Source organism: Heterocephalus glaber, unplaced genomic scaffold, assembly GCF_053883595.1.
Source record: "Heterocephalus glaber isolate CG9 unplaced genomic scaffold, H.glaber_assembly_v1.0 deba00001463, whole genome shotgun sequence".
Lineage (NCBI taxonomy): Eukaryota > Metazoa > Chordata > Mammalia > Rodentia > Bathyergidae > Heterocephalus > Heterocephalus glaber.
In genome coordinates this window covers 6,639,276-6,664,057 of record NW_028258310.1, presented here as the reverse complement: position 1 = coordinate 6,664,057, position 24,782 = coordinate 6,639,276, and the positions used below count along the sequence as shown (strand labels likewise).

General features: G+C 36.4%; 1 protein-coding gene and 1 pseudogene across 3 annotated transcripts in view; both read right to left on the bottom strand.

Moving 5' to 3' along the window:
- Positions 1–24,782, bottom strand: part of Slc12a2 (solute carrier family 12 member 2) — a 98,363-nt gene that overhangs the window by 42,453 nt on the left and 31,128 nt on the right. For all 3 annotated transcript variants that reach the window (XM_013075753.3, XM_004854442.4, XM_087180562.1), the window contains exons 5-7: positions 7,400–7,539; positions 4,974–5,084; positions 3,300–3,408 (exon numbers count right to left, since the gene is read on the bottom strand). In XM_013075753.3, the coding sequence (XP_012931207.2) occupies positions 3,300–3,408; positions 4,974–5,084; positions 7,400–7,539 (360 nt within the window). The remainder of the gene's footprint in view (positions 1–3,299; positions 3,409–4,973; positions 5,085–7,399; positions 7,540–24,782) is intronic.
- On the bottom strand, positions 21,983–22,046 carry LOC147826648 (U6 spliceosomal RNA; annotated as a pseudogene).

Sequence of the window (24,782 nt, the reverse complement as noted above, 5' to 3'; positions counted from 1 at the left end):
CAGGCATGCACCACCATGCCCGGCTTCTCAATAGTGATTTTGAGACATCCAACTATATACTACCAAACAAAAAACATAACTGGAAGGACAGGACCATACTGTGCATAAGTCTGCAATTAAAGAACAGAAAAAAGATAAGGAGTAATAGGCACAATAGACATAGTTACCCATATATTACGTGGAATACCAACCATGTCTGACACCAAATAAAACAAAAGAAGCATTTCAAAGGACAAGGAACAGCTAAAGAGTTTTGCTGACACAGAGGTTAAAAAAATTTCACACTGAATCTTGAACCATGTGGTTGTGACTTTGATACACAGAAGGCATTAAGAGGGGTTAAGAAGAAACTCATTTGGTTCTGGTTTTATGGGGAGTAAGCTATGTATCTCAAAGTATCCCTCTGTAGGATGTTTACTGCTTACAAAGAAGAAAGTGGGAATTTCACAACAGTACAATCTCCAGGTATCGCCATGACAAAGTAATAAATATCAACCCCATCAGAAATGGAGAAAGCATGCATACCTTCTGATGTAATTCACTGAGAGCTCACCACACAGGTGATATTTCTTTTTTTACTTTTTTTGCGGTACCGGAGATTGAACTCTGGACCTTGCACTTGCGAGGCAGGCATGGTGCCACTGAACTAAAGCCCAGGCAGCCCCCCTACCTTTTTTGGTACCAGGGATCAAACTCGGGACCTGGAGCTTGCAAGACAGGCAGCACCACCACTGAGCAAAATCCCTGGGCTGTCAGGTGATGTTTCTGACAAAATGAATAACCCAACTCTACTGGAAAAAAACAGATAAACCCAACTGCAGAGAGCTAAAACACAAATGGCTTATCCTGTACTCCTGAAAAATGTCAATATTGGGGGAGGGAGACTGAAAATTATGTAAAACGTGCTTTAAAAAAAGGAAACTGACAAGACATGATAACTGAATGCAATACATGCTTCTGGACAGGAATAATAAAACTTGCTATAAAGAGATCTGGGGAAAATTCATAAGTGGATGATACGTTAGAAATCAGAAAATCCAGATATGGATGATATGTTAGAAATTACTAATGGGCCACAGTGATATTTCCTGGATTACTCTTTTCTTTAGTAGATATAAACTGAAGCGTTTATATTGATTAATGTAGAAAAAAGCTAAGAATATAAAAGCCTTCATGACCGGTGAGCATAGGTGAAGGGCATCAAGTTAACTGTATTGTTTTTGCAAATTTTCTACAGGTTTGGCTGTTTTGAAATAAAAAGAGAGGTAAGGATTTGACTGAAACTAAAAAAGTGAAGTAGTAACTATAGGGGAGTAAAAGACAAAAGATAGCATTTCCAAGAATAAGAATTACTAAAGCAAGGTTATAATTCAGAGGTGAAAATTTTGCTATAGGGAAACAACTAGATTACCAAAACATAAAAGAACTGCTTTTGAGAAAGTAAAAGAAATGGGATCCGGAGAACAGCAGAGGCACCCATGTTTGGCAAAAGACACTTCTCATATTACAAAGGAAAAAAAGGATGAAATGAAGACCACTATTAAGTAGTCATGTGAACTGCCAAGCTTATCAATAGGACCTGTGCTCTCTTAACACTACCTTAGTACAATGGGTAAAAGGACAGCCGAGGACCGGGGATGTAGCTCAGCAGCACAGTGCCCGCTTGGCAAGCACGAGTTAGGCCCTGAGTTGGATTCCCAGTACCCTCGCTCCAGAAAAAGAGGAGAGTCAAGCAGCATCAACCACCAAGAAAGGCCCCATCCTAAAGTATTTTTACTTTAGCCTCAGACTGAGATAAGCCCAAGAATGTTACTTGAATATAACATACACTATTATTATACTACAGAACTGTATAACACCTTTATAAGTTATGAGGACTCTGAAGAAAAGAAAATGAAAAACATGGCAGGTATTTGCAGGTACTTTTGAATCAATCAGTTCATATTCTAAGAAGAGAATGTATAATCACTGGAAATATGTTTTGAAGTAACCATCCATGATAATTTTAACATTTTTTAAAAGTAAGTGTTCAAAAATGTATATTAAAATTTAAAGTGAAAAAAGTACTCATATCTAGAAGAAATGTCACAAATACTCAGGAGAAGTGAAGGTAGGTCTTTGGTTCTAGGGTTTAAAAAATTTGATTTTAGCCAAATGAGGCCAAGCCTTTCTGACACAACAGCAACTAATCTTACAGAGATAGCTTCAGAGTTGCTCAATTAGGTGGGGAAGGATAGATAGTAAGGATACTGATAAGACCCTGTAGGAAATAATAAGTAAATTTCACTAGCAATGAGAATTAGATGCAAATGAAAAGGGTTACTGAAGACAAAAACTAAGAACATTTTTCTTAGTTTTTTTTTCCCCTGATACCAAGGATCGAACTCAGGACCTTGCACTTGTAAGGCAGGTGCACCGCCACTGAGCTAAGAACCCAGCCTAAAAATTTTCATATAATTAAGACAAAAGGTAGAAAAACTTAAATTGCAATTACACCAAGAAACTGCAACTTCTAGCTGCTTTTATAGTCTTAAACACTTAAAATAGTGCATGAATTCCCCATAAGGAATGTACACATTATGTATTTCAAATGTGTACCCCCTCAAAAAAATAAAGGAAGGGCATCAAGAGATGGATAGAGAAAGGAGAGAGTAAAGGATGGGCAAGGGAGTAAAAAGGGAGGAAGACATATTATGTACATGTACCAACTCCCCACAAGAGATGCAAACATTATGTTCTAAAAACATGTTCTAATAAAAAAGTAAAAGGTTGTATTTAAATATATTCATGTGCCAAATAATGATATTTTGGTCAATGACAGTCTACATATATGACAGTAGGTTTTTTAATATTGTATCCCTTAGTTACTCTGAAGCTGTCTTGGCTTTTCTAATTATACTCTATGATATTCATACAAGAATGAAATCATCTAAACCCTAACAGGCACATTTCTCACAAGGTGTTCGCATCATTAAAGGGCACATAACTTATCTAAAAATATGAAAAAGTCTTATTAGAACAAAAATTATAAATGGCCTAAAGTAGTAGAGAGCAAAAGAAAATTTTCTATATTCTATATCACCTTTTGTTGCCAATACTGAAAAATAAAACATGAAAGTCAGTCAATATTATTCTAATTGTACAATCTACATAAATGGAACATAAACTGAATTGTGAATTAATGTGAATCACCAGACCAAACTGAATTACATTAAAACTACTTAAAATGTACCAAATTTATTCAATAGAATGGCTATAATGTAGACACTGTGAAAAGTGTTCAATCTTTTTTTACTTACATTTATAACTAAAGAAACCTTTGGGCTTCTTGCTCTCCAATGGAATAAATGTTCCTATGATGAAATCAGCAATGGCAAGAAGTAGAATCACCAAAAGAACAATCTGAGCCTGTAATTTTAAACATTAAAATTCAAAATCAAATGCCTTGTTTCTATATCTTTTTGCAGTTCCAGTAAAATATAATTTCCATGAGGGAAAAGATTTCTAACTTGTTTCATCTGTTTCTCCAGTGCCTCAGAGTACCCAGGATAAAGTAGGTGCTCAATAAATTGGTTAAATGAACAAACAGTTCTTTAAAGAACTATCTAAATATTCAATACCTAGGAAAGTGGACAATAAAAATATGATTATGCCATGGATTCCTGAAATGAGATGTGCATACTTTCCCACAAACCTTAAAGCACTAAAATTTATAAAACATTGTAGGGTTTTCATCCTGTATAATTATTTTCTGCCTCCTCTACCTTATGATTATCTTGACACAGAGAATATTTGACACAAATAGTTTTATACCGAGTCTAAACATACTGGTGAATGTCTGACAGTAGTAAAAGAAAAGGCAGAGCAAGAAGCCAAAATAGGGGGGAATTCAAGGAGAAATGGGATTATAGGGAAAGAACAACCTGTGAGAACTACTATTCTTCTTCACCAACTTTAACCTCTCAGTAAAACTGGTTACTCCATTACAACTACGTCATCTGCAGGAACAGGAACTCCTTACATGCCAATCATGTCCTAGGTAAAATGAAATGCTATTCTTTTCAGTAAAGAGAATTTGTTAAATCTATAAGTAAATGAGGTGCTGGGGTCTAGCTCAGTGGTACATTATGTATTTGTGTGCATGTGAGGCCTTGGGTTTAATCCACAGCACACACACTCGCCTTGCCCACCTCACACAATATAAGTAAATGACTTAATTTTATACTACTATGACTGTAAAATAAATAACAAGCCTGAAAAAGTATTATTCTCACAGACTTCCCTAATTTTTGGTTTGGTAAATATTATCATATCACATATAGCACAAGTATATGTGCCTTAAGATCTACAAAGTAAACAGAAAGAAACTTGGGACTTTTGAGTTCCTCAACAGCATTTTTGAGGATATCAATCACTCAAGAAACCAGAGTTGTGTCGTAACCTACTCAAAGATATGGAAGCATTTCTGGGTGCCCTGCCTATAGGTTTACTGTTACTTCAGCAACATGTCCCAGACACAACGGCACTTGCTTCGGAAGTCATGACTTCTGAGATTTCAATAGCAAAAGGCAAGAATAGCTTCTTTAACATCATGTGGGTACTTTTAGTTATTGTCAAGTTTATTTTTAAACTGAACTTCTAAATAAATTACAAAACCAACTACATTTTGGCTAATATTTTGAACTGAGTATTTCTACATAAACAAGGTGGGAGGGTGGGTGGGGAAGGTAAGTAAAGTTCAAAAGTTAGTGGAACTAGGAAACCAGACATAGCTGAGTGGTAGTGCTTGCCTTGGGCTCAATTTCCCTACACAATCAATGTAAAAACAAATAAAAACCTTAGAAAATGCTGTGAAAATGGGCACTCAGGTACCATTAGAATCTGAAAATAGTAATACATTTTAGAGTGTTCCTAAGATAAGAGCTTAAAACTTTAAACATTAAACATTTACAGCTATTCCTATCATGACTTACTTTTGCTTCCCACTCCATTCCAGCTACTGAGATACCTAAAAGAATGACCACTGTGATGGCTCCAATAATTCGGATGTCATTGATTTCATCTATCATAAGTATGGAATGTTCCTAGAAAAGAAAATAGTAAGTATAATGAGCAAAAGCACATTGCATATAGATGTTGAATAAATGCTTACTAAATGAAATGGGAGAGGCTAAAGAAAAAAATGAATTACTACTGAGATGTCATTCAAGTATCTATTTGATGTATCTGACATCTGATATATGATGTAATTATTAATATAATACTGGTATATCTAGTATGGTCTCAATAAATAAAAAACTGATAACAAGTGAAATAATTATCATTAAACAGAATATTGCTAGTTAAGTTTTTCTATTACATGACACTGCATGTCTTTTAATTGACATTCTGTATTCAATGTGCACTTATGCTTCTGATGCTTTTTTTATGCTGCATGAGGAAAAGAGATGAACACACCTTCAAGCTATTGTCAAAAACACAGCTCCCATTATAGAAGCAAAATTATTTTTAGCTAATATCACTAACTTTTTAAAAAAGTTCCCACGTGGGTTAAAATTAAAGATTATGGTATCTCAAAGTAATAAGAAATGCATGAATTATCACTTCTCAAACAAGGTCAGTAAAAGGCACAAAAAACTACAACATGATTTATTGATAACCTAGGATAACTATGTCATATTACAACTATCATATTATAGTTTTTGTTGTTGTTTGTTTGAGCCAGGGTCTCTGTGCAGTACAGGCTGGCCTTACACTCCAGTGTCCTCCTGCCTCAGCCCCTGAGTGCTGGGGTTACAGCCATGTGCCACCATACACAGCTATAATGACCCTAATGAAGTTGCTTCTTTTACAGAAAATTCTTGAAAGTCAACTGCAGGGAGGAAAACTTTCCTTCAATTCCAGATAAATGAGCTTAGTCTAAAGATTATACAAAAATACCCCATGTCCAAAAACATTCTTGCCAACCAAAGGCACAGAAGTGTTAATATTTAACCAATATAATAGGAAAAGCCATTTTCAGTTTTTTTATTTTGAAGGCTAGCACTTCATTTCATAAAGTATATATACTTTTTGCTTTGCAAAAAATTTTCATTAGGTATGTTTTGAAATTTACATAACTTAATCTGACATTTCCTATAGCATTTGGATAATCATATCTGAGAATTACTAGCAGAAGAAAAAACATAAGATCATAGTATAAATATATTATCTATTGATTCATTTTTAGATTCATGGATCATGATTGCAATAGAATACTGTAATTGTAGCTCAATATTTTACATATTAAATCTAGTTTAAAGTGTGTGCTTCAAATTTGTTTAGATATGCCTAAATTTAAATTTCCATGAAACATTTCTAAACTTTAAATACCCTATAAGAATCCGAACAGTTACAACCTAACATGAACAACTATAGATGTCACCTGAGGACCTTATTTAATATGAAGGAATCCTATTCTACTCCTATTTAATTGCACATATCCCAGTGACTTTTCAAACAAGTTTTCTTCTGTCCACAGCAATACATACTCGACTGCCTTCTGGCCAGATCTATTCTGATATGCCTCTGGTTTCTTAAATCAGAATATCCAAAAGTAAACTGTACACTCTGTCTCACCTTCTATCTAAATCCCCAAGTGAGAAATCTGTGTACAAATATGAAACGCTCCACTTTCTCTAATTTCACAATCCCATTAATCATTCCAATTCATTAAAATATAGTACCTCAAATTCAGCACACCTCTCCAACCCCACTGATTACTATTTTAAAGCCACCATCTATGCTCCTGGGATAGCTATAACCTTTCAAATGGTCCCCATCTCTAATAGCGACACTTCAGTCCACTCCCTATTTGATGGTCAGTTATTTCTCTAGGCCCTAAATCTGATCTCATCATGAGCCCCAATTCCAACCAAATTAAAAGCCCAAATTTTACTGCAAATAAGACCTTTCTTGACTTGATCCTTTTTTCCTCTCGCTAGACTTAAATGTCCCTACTACACTGAAATATTTGTGCTTTTCGTAATATACCACACTTATTCTTCCCAGACCTTTGCTTTCTTTTCTTTCCAGTCTCCTTCATACTATACCTTTCCTATTTGCTATTACATTGACTGCCTTTCCTTGGAAAACCTTTCCTAGCTGCTGTTCTGCTACAGCATTCCTGAAGAGTAATTAATTACCCTCCCCTCCTCTCTTTGTGCTACCCAGACCTCCTATGCTGCTGGTACTTTTTGACCATTTTCTTCTTTGTCTATTTCTCACTAACTTACTTGAAAGATGAATTTCCAGGCCATCCCATCACTAGTTTCCTAACCCCTAACATTGTGAGTGGCACACAAATCACCAAACAAATTATGGTAAATGAGAGACAAGTCTAAAAGGAAAGGCGAGTTACCTTAAGCAACTCCACCACAGTTTCTGCAAATCCAACCACATACATAGCAACTGCGACAGCATTGGCAAAAGCGAAGATGAGGCCAATTGCACCACCGAACTCTGGCCCTAGACTTCTAGATATTAAATAATATGCTCCTCCTAGAGAAAAGAAAAGAAGAATAAAAATGTAAACATTAAGCAATCCTGTTACCTCCAAAAATCACAAAGCAGATGCCTCCTGTAAGCATAGGAGTTAAATCAAGAGGCAAGTAGTTGAATATGTTTTCAGGAAAAAACACCCCAAAGGGATTCTTTACTATGTACTTTTTATTCAATAATAGTTCCTAAAATTCAGAGAATTCTGTCAAATTTAAAACCATCCTATTTAAGTCCCCATTTTCTTGTTTAAAGCTTAAAATAAAACAGCTCCTACTTTATATTCATAGAGACCAAGATCATTTTCCAATATATTTTAACTTTTAAAATCACAGTTGACATGATTTTAGTTATTTAAAATATTGTAACAATTTGCTGGTAATGTGACTATCAAGGCAAAACAAATGAACAAGTCTCACAACAAGCTGCAAAGAAAAGCGTATCATGAATGGCACTTCAAACAGATGGAATTTGTACTCCAGTAAATCCTGCCCAAATGGCAAATTAAACTAAGACATTACATGAAGTATCATAAAGCAAGTACTTTTCTAACCTCAAAAATAACAAAACCAGTATTACGATTTGGGGCTAATATAGTGCTTTCCGAAGACTCTAAGAGCTCTTTTACATTTCTAATTTAATCTGGTCTCTAGGTCTTAAATGAAACTTAGGTTTAATACCAAAGCTATATAAAGTTATATACATATTTCTACATACTAATACAACGCTTAATTGTTAAAGTTATATAGTGAAATGCCACTAAACAGCTAAATATTTGTTTCACGTGATATAAAGATATAGGCAATAAAAAATGCTACATTTTGATAAAGTACTAAACATTTAAACTTCACTTTGAAAATACTAGTAATAGGTTTTGTCATTGTTAACTAATTTTCTCAAAATATTCTATTCTTTAATCCCCTCCATCTAGAATTTCCCTACTTGTTTTATCAATTATTTTTATCACAGGAATTCTAAAGAAAAAAATGTATTCTGCTAGGTCTAGTAGTTCATGCTAGTAATCCAGCTATAGGGAAGGCTGAAGTAGAGGATGAGAAGTTCAAGTTCAGCTTGGGAAATTTAACAAGAACACAGCTCAAAACAAAAAAACAAAAAAATCAAGGGCTGGTGTATAGCTCAGTGGTAGCTATAGGTAGCTACCTCTGAATCCCTAGATTCAATCCCAAGTGTTGCCAAGGGGTAGGGGTGTGGAATCTAACCATTAGCATTAGTATCATGATTTTTTTTGAGATTAAAGTAATTTAAATTTTTCCCAGAAATATTTATGAACACTAAAAATTTCAATGAATTTATATGACAAAGATTTTAGAATAAGTTCTGAAGGCAGTAAATCAAATTAATCATAAGAAATCCCTGGAATATTTTAATTATCACAGTCATGTGTTCTGAAAACACATGTTTTCAAAATTAAGAATTTTTTCATTACTCTTAATACCAATAATGTATTAAAACAAGTATTATTTATTCTAATTTTACAGATAAAACAATTAAGTCACAAAAAATGGTTAACTATCAATCACTCATGTGTTCTCATTGTTGGAAATAGAAACTTTATAATAGAAAATATCACTAATAAGACCTGTAAAAGCATAATTAATGAATTATGCACTAATTAAACAACATTTAAAAGCAAGGAATTCATTGGTTATATGGTTTAAAGTTTTTACTTTATGATATGGTAATTTTGACATTTCAAAATTATCTTTAATTCTTCTAAAAAGTGGGATACCTAGAACTTAATACCTAAAATTCAGTTTTGTTTCTTTAAAAACTTTTGTATTCCGTTTTTAAGAAATGAGTGAAGCACGAATGACAATATGCAAACATCTGCTCATCTTCCTCTACTTTTACTCCTGATGAAAAGCAAAAGTTCTCTGCTTTATGCCTCCATTTCCATTTTTGCTTTATAGAGGCAACCTAAGTATGGCTTTCTTTTAATTTTTTAAACACCAAAATGAACAGTATCAAGGACCCATTCCTCTGAAAGACTGTTTTTATGTGGTCCTGAGGATTGAACCCAGGACCTCTGCACTGAGCTACACCCCCAACCCTTCTTTACTTTTTAATTTTGAAATAGAATCTCACTAAGTTGCTAAGCTGCCCTATGCTGGGGTTCAATTTGTGATCCTCTAGCCTCACTTTCTCAGAGTGCTGGGATTACAAGTGTGCCACCATGCCTAGCTAAGACTTGTATTTTTACTATCAGCATAGAAGAAAATAAATAAATGAATGAGTAAGTACAGGGGTACCTTGATTCACGAACTTAATTTGCTTTACGATTTTGGGGAAGATGGCCATGTTTGTGTTGGTGTGGGGAACATGGCTCTGATCGTGTCTGTCACCAGATGCAGAGTTTGTGAACAGAAGCAATTTTGTTGAATACTTTTTTTTTGGTACTGGGGATCAAACTCAGGACCTTGCACTTGCAAGGCAGGTGTGGTGCCACTGAGCTACATCCCCAGCCATTTAGAACACTTTGGAGAACTGAATTATTTGGGAACAGAAGCATTTGTGAACTGAGGAACTATTGTACTGTTAAAAACTATAAACTTTAGGGCCGGGGATTTAGCTCGGTGGTTTCGCTGCCTGCTGCGCAAGTGCAAGGACCTGAGTTTGATCCCGGTACCAAAAAAAAAAAAAGAAAGAAAAACTATAAACTTTAGAAAAGTTTATTATCTTCATCTTTATATAATGAGAAAATTAAAGCTGAAAGGGACCAAGTATTTGGCCATGGTAAATCAAGAGGTATAGGCTCATATTTTGAAAATCAGCCTGTTATTGAAAATGCTGAAGAGTACAGTAAATAATAATGCTCAATTAAAAGGTATTAACAGAAAACAAAAACTTTCTTTAAAAAAAAAATATATCGCTCAAGCAAGCACAGAAGTTGGTATGTGGGAAAATCCTCATAGCATCTCATAATCTAGCTATAACTACTCCCCAGTTTCTCAAATTAGAGATTATGAGTCAGATGCCAGATAGGACATGTAGTGACAATATATTATTGGGTTGTCTTTTTATTAGGTATATATCTCTTACTAAACCCCAAATAAATAACCAAAACTCTAAGTTAATCAAGAGGCTAAGATTACAAAATTATCAGTCATAAAGTTTCAATAAATTTCAAAGAACTAAAATGATATATACAGTAAATATTACTGACCATGCAGAATTAGACAAATGTAAGATCTTAAAATAGCTGTAAACACTGTAACATTTTAAAGAATAAAGTTCAAAATAAGTTAGAAAATATTTAACTGAAATAATGAAAATAAAACATCAAAATTAGTGGGATATACTTAAAGCAAGCATTACAGTGAAATTTATAGGTCTGAATGCTTATAGTAACAAAACAAGGACTGGGGATATATAGCTCAGTGGTAAAGTGTTTGCCGAGCATGTGTGAACTGCAGTTCAATCTTTACAATTATTATAGGCAGCTAACTTAGAAATTAATATACAGTCAGAGAGGGTCTGAGCTCTCAAGGAAGTCAGTGAAAAATAAAGACATGAGAATTGTGGCTAGAAGTCCATTTGAAGAAGGCCAGGCCTAAATATAAAGTCACAATAGCCAGACGCGCAGGTAATTGGTACCACCTAGTCCAATATGCCCAGCATGCTGACACTCAGGTGGGTAACAAGAACACCTGCTCCCAACCTTTCCCAAAATGTTCCTGTTTTAGAAGTCACAGATAAGCCAAGGTTAAGGATGTCCACCCATGACCCGTTAAAGGGCTATACTTATGAACCTATAGATTGATTGTAGTCTAACCCACACTGTACCCATATTGTGATTTTGCTGTATAAATTACCCGACAAAGGCCTGGGTGGCCACCCACTTGGGATCCCTCCTGTCTCTCAGGAGCTATTCCAGTTTCCCAACCTTTCCTATCTGTTATGGCTTGTGTTTAGATGTCCCCCCCCACAAGTCTCATGCTTTTTCAGAGGTGGCTGGATCTACAGTGTGTGACTCAGGAACTGATTCTTGGGGCCATGCTAGGCTCAAGGGCACTAGGACTAAGGGTATGAGTGCTAACCACCCTAAGTAGTCTGGATAAGATAAAAGCGACTGAAAGACACTGTTAAACAGTGGCTTTACTACTTTTGTCTGCCACGAACTGTTGCCCCTCTGCCATGTCCCACCCTGCCTTGGAGCCAGTCAATTACAGACTGAAGCCTCTACAAACTATAGCTAAATAGGGCCTGGGATTTAGCTCAGTGGTTTTGCTGCCTGTTGTGTAGGCACAAGGACCCGAGTTCCATCCCCGGTACCAACCCCCCCCCCAAAACAAACTATAGCTAAATAAACCTTTCCCCTTTTAAGTTTGGGAGTTGGATATTTTGTCTTAGCAATGAGAAAAGTAACTAAGACACTACTCTTAACCTTCTTTGTTCTTTGGAATTCATTCTTCCATTATGGGGCACAGTAGCAGGTTGGGACAGTGAGCACGACAGCAGTTTGGGAGTTATATTTCTCCTATCTCACTATCACAAAAACAAAAATTAAAAAAAAAGATATGGAACAAAAAGATATGGAAGCAAAGATCTAAACTAAACTTCTACCTCAAGAAGCTAAAAAAAGTAAAATCTGGGCCGGGGATTCACCTCAGTGGTTCCACTGCCTGCCTCACAAGCGCAGGGACAGGAGGAGTTCAATCCCTGGAACCCAAAAAAAAAAAAAGTAAAATCTAAAACATGCATAAAAATCACATACTGAAAATTTAAAAAATAATTCAGTAAAGCCAAAATTTGTTTTGAAAAATAAAAAAACCCACACAAAAAGAAAAATAAATAAAACTGATAAATAACTAGACTATCAAAATACAAATGCAAAATAAAGACAAATTAACTGAATTAAGAATTAAAGGAGTGAATATAATTATAAATATTATAGCCATTAAAAGATTAAGAAGTTACATACTAAGTAACTTTATTGCTATGATTTAGCAACTTTGATAAAAAGGAAAAATTCCTTGAAAAACAAAATGTGGCAAAAGTGTGACTAGGGAAGGAAACTAGTACTCCTATAGCTATCAAACAGATTAAATCTATAATAAGTCCACCCCAACAAAACACCATAATCATCACTAAATATATCTTTACAATGTAATTCAGTCACAACCAGAATCATGGAACAAATTCTGCAACCAGAATCCTGGAAATAATTCTTCACCTACCACTGTAACTACTTTTAGACCATAACTACAAACAAACAAACAAACAAACAAACAAAAAAGGTGAGTGTAAGCCTACAAAGCTTGCTGCAGGCTTTGTAGTCCCAGAGCTTGGGAGGTTCACGCAGGAGGATACCATGAGTTCTGGGCCAGCCTGAACAACATAGCAAGATCCTAAGTCAAAAACAAAAATCAAAAGATAAAACAAACAAAAAATAATATTAACATTATCACACTTTTAATTAACAATTGCTTAATGTTACCAAATGACGTCACTTTAAATTTGCTTGCATTGCCGGGGATTTAGCTCAGTGGTTCCGGTGCCTCCCTGGAAAGCACAACGTACCAAAAAAAAAAAAAAAAGACTATGTAAAAAAAAAAAAGAGACATATCTGGGGGTATCACAATCCCCAACTTGAAACTATACTACAAAGCTACTGTGATAAAATCAGCATAGTACTGGCAAATGAACAGACCTGAGGATCAGTAGAATAGATTAGAAGATGCAGAAACAACTCCAGACACACTCACCCACCTCATCTTTGACAAAGGAGCCAACCACCATCACTGGAGGAAAGATAGCCTCTTTAATAAATAGTGTTGGAAAAACTGGATTTCAACCTGCCGAGATTAAAACTAGGCCCATACCTATCACCATGCACTAAACTAAGATTGAAGTGGATTAAAGATCTAAATATTAAGACAGAAACACTAAACTTGCTGGAAGATAAGTTAGGTAGAACTCTTGAAGACATTGGCATAGGAAAAGACTTCATGAACAAAACCTCAGCAGCACGGGAACTAGCAGAAAGAATCAACAACTGGGATCTCATCTTATTAAAAAGCTTCTGCACTGCAAAAGAAACCACAAACAGAGCTAACAGACAACCTACAATATGGGAAGAAATTTTGAGCAGCTGTACCTCAGACAAAGGACTACTATCTAGAATATATAAAGAATTGAAAAAAAAATCAGACCCCCAAATTTAAAGACCCAATTCAAAAAATGGGCATCTGAAATGAACAGACATTTCTCAGGCAAAGAAGAAAAAGCAGCAAACAAATATATGAAAAACTGTTCAACATCACTGGTCATTCGAGAGATGCAGATGAAAACAACACCGAGATTCCACCTCACCCCAGAAAGAATGGCTGCTATCAAGAAATCAGCAAATAACAAATGCTGGTGGGGGTTATGGGGAGAAAGGAACCCTTCTCCATTGCTGGTGGGAGTGCAGACTGTTGCAACCACTGTGGAAGTCAGTATGGAGATACCTCAAAGAACTAGGACTAGAGATCCCATTCGACCCAGCTATCCCCTTGCTGGGTATCTTCCCAAAAGAATTAAAAGAATCATACCACAGTGATATATGTGCACCCATGTTCATAGCGGCACAGTTTGTAATAGCTAAAGCTTGGAAACAGCCCAAGTGCCCATCAACTGCAAACTGGATAAAGAAAATGTGGTTTTTTTAATAAAATGGAGTACTACTCAGCCATAAACAAAAAACTAGAGTCATTTATAGCTATATGGTTGCATATCGAGGCCACACTCTTAAGTGAAATAAATAGGACACACATGTGTAAATACCAAATAGTTTCTCTAGTGTGAGAAACTGATAGTGTAAACAAGGGTTAAAATGATTAAAATGAATAATTGATAATTTGAAATAGGAAAAAAGGTCCAAAGATGAAGGAGTGAAGGGAGGGGAAGGGGAAAGGAAAAGAGGGAAAGGAAAATCTATGAGAAAAAAAAAAAGAAAAAAGGAAATGAAATCTATGTAAATAGGGAAGGGCAGAGGGGGTGAAGGGTGTACAGGTAATGGGGAAAAAAATAAGAACCAAGATATATCACGTACAGGTACAAACACCCAATGATAAATGTAAACGAATTGTATACCTAAAATGTACCAAGAACTAAAAAAAATAAATAAAAATAAATAAATTTGCTTGCATTATACATACATAATAAATTTTATATTGCAATACTTCTAAGTGTACAGCTTGGTGAATTTTTACATGTGAACAAACTCATGTAACTGGCATCTATAAGAAGAAATAGAATCTGCTTATTTTTAAACAATTTTTAAAAATCAGGATCCAAATATGGCTATGCTTTACAATTACTTGATAGCTTCTTTCATTTTAACTGTTTAAACAACTTTTAAATTAACATTAAAATTAACAGAAAAAAACCCTACAGGCATAGACAGCTTCAGGGGTGAGGAAGATCAATTTTACATAAAGGAACCCTGCCCAACTCTCCTTAGGCTAGGAGCATTATCCTGACGCGAATACAAGACAAAATGTAAGAACAAAATGCTTCAGACCAAAACTCCTATCATTTTTTAAAAATGAATTTTATTGGTACATTTTAAGTATTCAATATAATGACATTCATCATTGGAAATTTGCACCTTTACATAACCTCTCTTGGTTCTTATTTTTACCCATTCCCCTGCCCTCCCTTCAACACCTCCATCTCTCCCTATTTACAAAGACTTTGTTTCCATGTTTCCATTTTCTCATATTAACTCCATTCCCTTCTTTCCTTTCCCCTACCCCTCCCAATTCCCCTTTCCCTTTGCCGCTTTTCTTCCTATTTCACATTATTATACCTTTTAGTCCTTATTCACACTTTCAGTTTCTCACACTAGAGAAACCATTCCATATTTACACACGTTTGTCCTATTTATTTCACTTAAGAGTATCGCCTCAATGTGCATCCACTTAGCTATAAATGTCTCTAATTTCTCATTTTTTATGACTGAGTAGTACTCCATTTTATTTAAAAACCCACATTTTTCTTTATCCAGTCTCCAGTTAATGGGCACTTGGGCTGTTTCCAAGCTTTAGCTATTACAAACTGTGTCGCTATAAACATGGGTGCACATATATCAATATGGTATGATTCTTTTAATTCTTTTGGGAAGATACCCAGCAGGGGAATAGCTTGGGACTTCCAATCCTAGTTCTTTGAGGTATCTCCATACTGATTTCCACAGTGGTTCCACCAACCGACATCCCCACCAGCAGTGGAGCAGTGTTCCTCTTTCCCCACAGCCCCATCAGCATTTGTTATTGGTTGATTTCATGATGGCAGCCATTCTTTTTGGAAGATGTGGAATCTCAGCATTGTTTTCATTTGTATCTCTCGAATGACCAGTGATACTGAACATTTTTTCATGTTTATTTGCTACTTCTATTTCTTTGTCTGAGAAATGTCTGTTCATTTCAGATGACCATTTTTGGTTTGGGTCTTTAAATCTGGGAGGTCTGATTTTTTTAAGTTCTTTATAGATTCTAGATAGCAGGCCTTTGTCTGAGGAATAGCAGGTGAAAAATTTTTCCCACATTATAGGTTATCTCTTCACACTACTGGTGGTTTCTCTTGCTGTGCAGAAGCTTTTTAATAAGAAGAGATCCCACTTACTGATTGCTTGTGCTAGTTCACGGGCAACTGAGGTTTTGTTCATAAAATCTTTTCCTACACTAATATCTTCCAGAGTTCTACCTAACCTGTTCCAGCCGGTTCAGCATTTCTGGTTTTTTTTTGGTTTTCTTTTTTGGTAATGGGGATCGAATTCGGGTCTTTGTGCTTGTGCAGCAGGCAGCAAAACCACTGAGCTAAATCCCTGGCCCAGCATTTGTTTTAATATTTGGATCTTTAATTCATTTCGATTTTAGTTTAGTGCATGGTGAGATATAGGTCTAGTCTTAATCTTTGGCAAGTTAAAACCCAATTTTTCCAGCACCATTTATTAAAGAGGCTATCTTTCCCCCAGTGAGGGTGTTTGGCTCCTTTATCTAAGATGAGATGGCTGAGTGTGTCTAGAGTTGTTTCAGCATCTTCTAATCTGTTCCACTGGTCCTCAGGTCTGTTTCTGTGCCAGTTCCATGCTGCTTTTATCACAGTAGCTTTGTAGTATATAGTTTCAAGCTGGGGGTTGTGATACCTCCTACCATATCTCTGTTGCCTAGAATTGCTGTTGCTATTCTGGGTCTCTTCTTGTTCCAAATGAATTTTTGGATTGTTTTCTCAAGGTCTGTGAAGTACGCTGCTGGGATTTCAATTGGGGTTGCACTGAATCTATATAGCAGTTTTGGAAGTATGGCCATTTTCACTATGTTGATTCTTCCTATCCAGGAGCAAGGGATGTCTTTCCATTTTCAGGTATCATCTTCAATCTCTCCTTTCAGAGTGCTATAGTTTTCAGAGAAGAGGTCTTTGATTTCTTTTGTTAGGTTGATTCCTAAGTATTTCAGTTTTTTTGAAAACTCCTATGACCTTAATACTCAAAATTCCTTAAATGTGAGCAAGTAAAATTCAGCAAAATGTTCACCTCTGATCAAATGGGGTTTATCCCACAAATGCTAGACGGTTTTAGATTTAAAAAACCTTACGATTACAGAATAAGGGAAGAAAAATCATATAACTCAATGGAAGTAGAAAAAAAAAAAAGGACAAAATTCAAATATTCTCAGGAAATTAAAACAGAACCTTAGAGGCTGAGTCAGAAGAATCACAAGTTCCAGCCCAGCCTGGGCAATTTAATGACTGTCTGAAAAATAAAAAAGGGTGCTGGGGATGTAGGTTAGTGCAAAGGCCCTGATTTCAATTCCCAGTGACACAACAAACAGAACCAAAAACTTTCTCAATCTGGGGGCAATGTAGTGCATGCCTATAATCCCAGCATTTGGGAGGTTCAGACAAGAGTACTGTAGTCAGCTAAGCTCGTTAGAAAACATTATAAAATAGTTAGGCAAGGCCAGGCCCTCCAGGGAGTCAATAAGACAGCTGAGGCCCATTTACTGGAAATCAGGATTCAAAAAGGAACTATCTACCACATTCACATACTTCCCCTAGGGATGAACAGCAATGACTGATATTCTAAATAGGCGTCAAACATCTTGGGTAGGGACTAAACTTCCCTAGCCCATTCCTTCCCGGAAATCTTTATTCAATCTCTGCATGCTTGCTACCTGAATTGTTTCTCCATTTTATCCTCATTCAATCAATATCACCTAAGTGACTTATCAATACTTGTTGTAATCTTATTGATCATAGTTTTGTCCCACTTCTTGATTTCCCATTGGATCAATATTACCTACCTAAGCAACTATACTTGTAATCTTATTAATTAACTGTAGTTCTTTCCCACCCGGTACCCAACTCACCACGTGGCTTTGCTCAATAAAATACCTCTGAGAAGCAAGGTGGGTGGGCTATTTTCTGGTCCTCCTGTCTCTCTCAGAAGCTATCTTTCTCTCAATAAATTCTTACTTTTTTTTTTTTGGTACTGGTGATCGAACTCCGGTCTCGGCGCTTGCGAGGCAGGCGGTGGCACCACTGAGCTAAATCTCCCGCTTACTTTTTATTAGCACACAAAACATAAGTTTTTATTCATTATTTGTACATTTTAGGTATACAATATGATGACATCATTGGGAATTTATACCTTCACGTGATATATCTTGGTTCTTATTTTTCTTCGTATTCATCACATTATCTATTATACATTTTGATCTTTATTTACACTTTCAACTTCTTACACCAGAAAAACTATTCAGTATTTACACATGTGTGTCCTGTTTATTTCACATATGGCCACAATGTGCATCCACTTAGCTATGTCTGTGGTTTTTCATTCTTTATGGCTGAGTAGTACTCCATTTTATTTTTTTTGTTGTTGTTTTCTTTTTTTTTTTTTGGTACCAGGGATCAAACTCCGGACCTTGCGCTTGCGAGGCAGGCACTGGAACCACTGCGCTAAATCCCTGGCCCTAGTACTCCATTTTATTAAGAAAGCACATCTTCTTTATCCAGTCTCCAGTTGATGGGTAATTAGGCTGTTTCTAAGTTTTAGCTATTACAAACTGCCGCTATAAACATGGGTGCACATATATTGCTGTGGTATGCTTTTATGTGGTATGCCTTTTTTTTTTTATGCTTTTATGTGGTATGCATATATTGCTTTTAATTCTTTTGGGAAGATACCCAGCAAGGGAATAGCTGGGTCAAATGGGACCTCTAATCCTAGTTTTTTGAGGTTATCTCCATAAATTCTTCCTACCTTAACCTCCATTGTTTCTAGAATTCATTCTTTGATTTTAGAGAAAATGAACTCAGCATTTTGGATATCTAGCAGGTTGGGAGTTATAATATTTCCCTTACATTATTTGGATGTCCTATATCATATGCCCTGTATCATTTAGAGGTCTCCCACCGATATAATTAGATGGAGGTAAAAATTTGGTCTTCTTTCATACATTCTAATCCTTTGTTTCATAAATTCTGGCCTTTCTTTCATAGATTCTGCCTTTTGTTTCAAAATTATTTTAAATTGTATGTTTTAAATTTTTGCGAATTGCTTGTTTCTATTATGATGCACTGTTCTTTGTTAAAATTCCATTTTGTTTCCATTTTGTATATGCTGCATTTGGACTTCAGTTGCTGAAGCTGAATTCCTTGTTTTGCTAGACAACAGCGCTGGGGAAAATGGTAGTGTTAGTGCGCCACCTAGCGGATTATAAGTAAATTTAGAAAATGCCGTAGAATGGGTCATGTTTTGAAATCTATTTTATATTTCAGAAATATACATGCCTATTAATAAAACACGAGACCCCATCTGCCAGCTAATAAAGGCAATAGGCTGGTAGCCATTAAGACTTGAGGGACAGGTTTCACTGAGACTTTCCTGCCCAATCCCTCTCTACAAGAGCTAGAAAATGTTGAACCTGTTCTGCCTCAATTTCCTTTCTGGTCTGATCTTCCACTGGTGAGGAGGCAATCTTAGCTCTTGAGATTCCCCATTTTCGCCTTTTCAGGCTGAGATTGATAACTAAGGAGCAAGTTATCTTCAATAACTCACCATGAGCATAAGACCTCCTTCCCTGGTCTCATTTCTGATCTTTCCCTGCCACTTAACACTTCCTTATACAGACATGTAAAATTAGAAAAAAGAAAGATCTCTAACCTTGCCCCAACCTTGTGTGTGTGTGTGTTCCTGCTTGCCAGGTCTGGTTTTCATCACTTCTGTGTGTAGGGGAGGAAAGTACCTTTCCTAGTAAGTTGTGGACTTTAAAACTTTTACTATAGACTTGTAAAATGCTATGTAATGATTTTGGGGGTGTTTAGAAGGTTGAGACTTATTTGAACATTTTCTCTCTGCTAATGAGTTAGAAACTCCCTTAAACTTTTCTCCAAGTCGTTGGGAGTTAACTTTAGAACCCCTTGTAGTCAGACTGTCTTTCCTTCCAGGAAAACAAGCTAAGGCAACTTACAACTGTTTTGTCTTACACAGAGGAAAATAGCAATCAGCTAGCAACTTAAACACTTGTGTTTTTTGTATGCTAACTAGAAACCAGTGGACCTTCAAGTTGCAACTAGCCTGACATATGAACAATGTGGGTTAACTAGGTTAATGGAAGATTCATCTGCCTCTTGTTATCTATAGCAAGTACCCAGGTAAACATCCAGATCTCAGCTGTATTGACTTAGTTACAACTAGCCCTCAGAACTATCGAGTTAAGTCAAGAGTCCACTGTAAAAAGGGATTTTAGTCAGCTTTATCTTCTTTTTGTGTACATGTAAAAAACGATAGGTGTGCTTTTACTAATATGTGAATTGTGGTTGCTAGGCAATGAACATAAGTTTAACCTGTGAGTTTCAGATACTTCATGATTTTAAAATGGACCTTGAACAATGCATAGCTTTGTCTTGCTGCTAAGGATGTTTGCCTAGGAGACTAGGTAAAGGCCCATAGGTGACTTAGGAGGCTTCTTTATGGGTGAAATTCCTCCAAGCACTTTTTGCTTCTGGAGGTGATTTCCTTTACAGGATGCAAAGTGCTGCCCTTTAATCTATTTGCCCCAATCTCAAAAAAAAAAAAAAAATATATATATATATATATATATTAGAAAGCAGCAGTTTAGATCTCGATTATTGGTTTTTCTAGCAATGCTTCCTTCTTTAAAACATGATCAGTTTGGATAAAAATCAATTGTAACATACTTTGTTTGGGAATACCTATGCGGGTAGGAACCTGAGTTTTCTGGGAAGATAGAATCGAGCACTGTAAAGGGATGGATAGTCCAGTCCAATTTTATCTTCTGTGTCTCTAGAAGGCAGCCACTTGCCCTGGAGTGGAGTCAACTTGGGGGACACCTCGAGGGTATAGGAATCAAGTAAAAATTAAGGGATGCCATTCTCTCTCTTGGATTCCTTCTGGGAAGCTCAATGTCAAAGTTGCATGGTCTGCCTACCCCTAGAGCCAAAATAGAATATAGAGGGAAATATTGATTATGTTATTTAACCACTAGAATCAGTGTTAAAAAATAGAGAAAATGGTCAAAATTGCTTCTGTTCACAATGTAAGCCATGGGAAAACTAGACACCTGGCCCTTAAGGCATTAACTACCACCGAGCCTGAGGCTACTCCTTACTCTTTAGAACCTGTGAAAAAGGTCTCCAGGATAACTTTAATTAGTCCTGACTATTGTTACTGAGTCTGAGGTGTCCCCTACTCGCCCTTTACATGTTGAGGGTGGGGCTTCTCGGCCAGGCATAATTAAAACCTCTATGGGACTATATCCATTTTTAGCTAATTTGTTCAGGCCCCTCAAAGACAATAACCCTTACAGGAAATAAATGGCAAATATAGGACTATTTGAGTTTATATGTTCTTTCCTCTCAGTCACTTAAAGATAAATATTACCTTAATTTTAGAAAATCAGAAGACAGGCAGCCAGCGGGAACAGCAAGTTTCTACAGGAGACCAAGGAGTCCCTATATAAGACCCTCACTGGCCTGCCAACTAGATGGGAGATTAGAGCAGAAGACACTCAGGTATGTAATCTTGAAAGTGTAAGAAAGTTAAGAACTAAGTTATTTTATTTAGTTATTTTAAATTGTCAACTATCTATAAGGAGAAAGATAAGGACATCCCTAGCTCCTGATTCAATAGAAGGAAATACTAGTTTCCCCAAAGTCACAGTCTTGCAATACGTAGATGGTATACTCATATATGCCCCCTCAGAAGAGCTCTCTAGCCAAGACACCTGTAGATCTGGTGAATTTTCTAGCAGACGGGGTATGATGTTTCTAGATCTAAGGAAGAACTTTGCGGCCTTGAGGTAAAATATTTGGGCCTTATCATATCTAAGGGAACCCAAAAACTGGGGGAAGAAAGAATTACATCAGTTCTTTCCCTCCCACAGCCAAAGACTCTAAGACAGCTAAGTGGATTCCTAGGGGCCATGCTAATCTTCTCTGTATCGTTCCAATTTTAGTATATGTGCTGCTGAAGCAAGCATGTGGATTCCTAGGAATTACAGGCTTTTGTTGCCTTTGGAGAGCAGGATACAGTGAAACTTCATGACACCTCTCTATCTTTAACCTGGGAACCTGATTAACACTTTCATTCTCTCTCTTGCTCTCTGTCTCTCTCTCAAGAGGCTAACAATCAGCCATTCAAGTTCTTTGATTACTAGTTTAATTTTCTGCTTGGCAATGCAGTTAGAGTTAAACCATAGTTCTTGCCTCTAGAGATATGTTTTGCTAAAGATTAGAGACTCACTCTGGAAAAATCTCTTGAACTTAATTGTCTTGCTGCACCTGAGATTTCTGTCCGTTCTCCACTGCCCTGCCCCTGAGAAATAATGCAGTACACAACAGTGTTTAGTCCAAGGCAATTCTTTCCTCTGCGGCTGCTGGATTTTAGGACCAAGCTTCCAGAATGGTTGAGTTTCCCCTCCCTGGAACCCTTCCAGAATGAAGCTGACCTTCACTTATCTCTGGGCCATATTTTAAAAATTGGCCTAGATTCAATTCTAAAACTCTCAAAGAATAAATATAAAATTTTAGTCTAAGTTTATCTGACCTTCAGTCCTTAGGCAGAACTAGAGATTAACTTCTCTTACTTCCCTCTCTTCTCAAGAATGAGGGTGAATAGTTTTTATAATAAAGGACAGACTGATTTTTGTAACAGATAAGTTCATTGATAGAACAAAACATTCCTAGGGAACTTTATGCATTTAACAACAGTTTTAAACAAAAATAGGTGTGAAAGAATAGGCACAACTTCAGACCCCACAGGACTGCCTCTCCTCATGATTTCTCTCCAGAACATCTTGCCAGGCCAGCCACTATTATCAGAGATATGCTAACTGAGGCTCTAAAAAGAAAAGGCCTATAGCTAAATATGGTGCAAGTGTTACAGACAAATGGAAAAATCTATCATAGCAGACATCTACAACAAGACAGATTAGAACCCTGACAGGCCTTCTTCCCCCACTTTTTTTTTTTAAGGTACAGGGGATCGAACTCAGGACCTTGCACTTGCAAGCACAACTGAGCTCCACAGCTCAGCACCACTGCCCTCTCCCACTGTTTAAAATGCATATGCTGCTCCAATGGGTGCCACCTACACCCGGAACTGGCTTATCCACCCACCCCTAGAAATAGTTAAAACTACCTTTTAACAATCTGCCCCTCTAGACGAAACAATTACAGATGGCTATCAAACCAGCAGTTTTGGCTATCAGATATGACTATCCAACAACTATCATTATCAAAACAATGAGAAGCCTATATAGCAAGATATTCCAGTCAGATAAACCATCAGTTTAGGGCCTATCTTAAAAATTATCTTTGCAGGCTGGGGAATTAGCTCAGTGGCTTGCACCTGCCTTGTAAGTTCAAGGTGCTGAGTTTGATCCCTGTGCTCGAAAAAAACAAAACAAAACAAAAATTGTCTTTGCTTTCACAAGTGTAAAAGATTTTTATTCCTGCTGATTCTTATTACAAGATTTCTGTTAGTTGACCCACAAAAAGTTCTGACTAGTCTTATTTATAGTTACAAACCTGAGAAACTATAAAAGGGTTATTATAATTCAACTTGGTCAAATACATCTGAATGCACTCTTACGTGTTTGTCCATCTGTCCAATTTGTTGATTGAGCTCAACAATTTTATTTTTGCCTGTTTTGATGTTTAAAATATTTGCCTATAAGTTGGCTTATAGATAAATGTCATTAAAGACATGCTTCCACCCAAGTTGCCAGCTGATCAAAAATGATGTCAAGACTGGTTTTACAAATGCAATGGATAGTTACCTGTGTATAGTAACTCGGAAATCTTTCATTGGTTGAACATAATGTGTTAATTGCTTTGACTTGGTTCTCAAAGGTCATCTAAAAATCTGTTAAGATAATTAAATGGGGACCATTAGGCTTAGGAAAACTGCTACACAGGTCTTGGTGATAAGGGAGCAGATGCCTGGGAATATTTCTCCAGCCTTTGTTCACAAGGGGACCCCAATAATTTCCATGGCTTTATGGGAAATATACCCCAATCAACACTGCTAAACATATTACTGTGATATGTCTACACTGGTCATTGTCAAAAGGCAAGTTTTCTGTGGGAAAACAGTAAGGTTTTATTAAAAGATGCTCTTGGTACAAAACTAAATTAAGGGACAAAGGATTTCATACAGCTGATACTCATTATTGCTAATTGCATGGTGTATGAAATGTGTTCATGCCTTCTGGGTATACAGGACTGTTTATGGTGTAACCTTTTTGTAGATTCAGATAACTGCCTTTCTCTTGCACTCCAGCTATGTGTGTTAAGAGGTACAAGTCAAGCCAGCATGAGATCACCAGTTAGTTTTTTTATATGATGTATGTGTTGTGTCACTTCACTTAAGAGATGCTCAGGCAGGGGTGGGGATTTAACTCAGTGGTTTCGCCACCTGCCTCGCAAGTGCATGGACCCAAGTTCGATTCCCTGTACCCCCACCCCCCAAAAAAAGGAGCTGCTCAGGCACCAAACAGACCAAACAATGTCACACACTAAAAATTAGAGGCTAAACATTATAAACTTTTGAGGTACATTTACAGGCCAGTACATCCTCCTTAGATGGCATCCTATTAAAGAACAATTAACAATTTAGGTGAGAGTTCTCTGTGTTATTGAATGTCTTATAATCAGATGGAAATGTCTGACTAAAAGGCTAGTCTATACTAAGACATTTAAGTGTGTTACAAAGA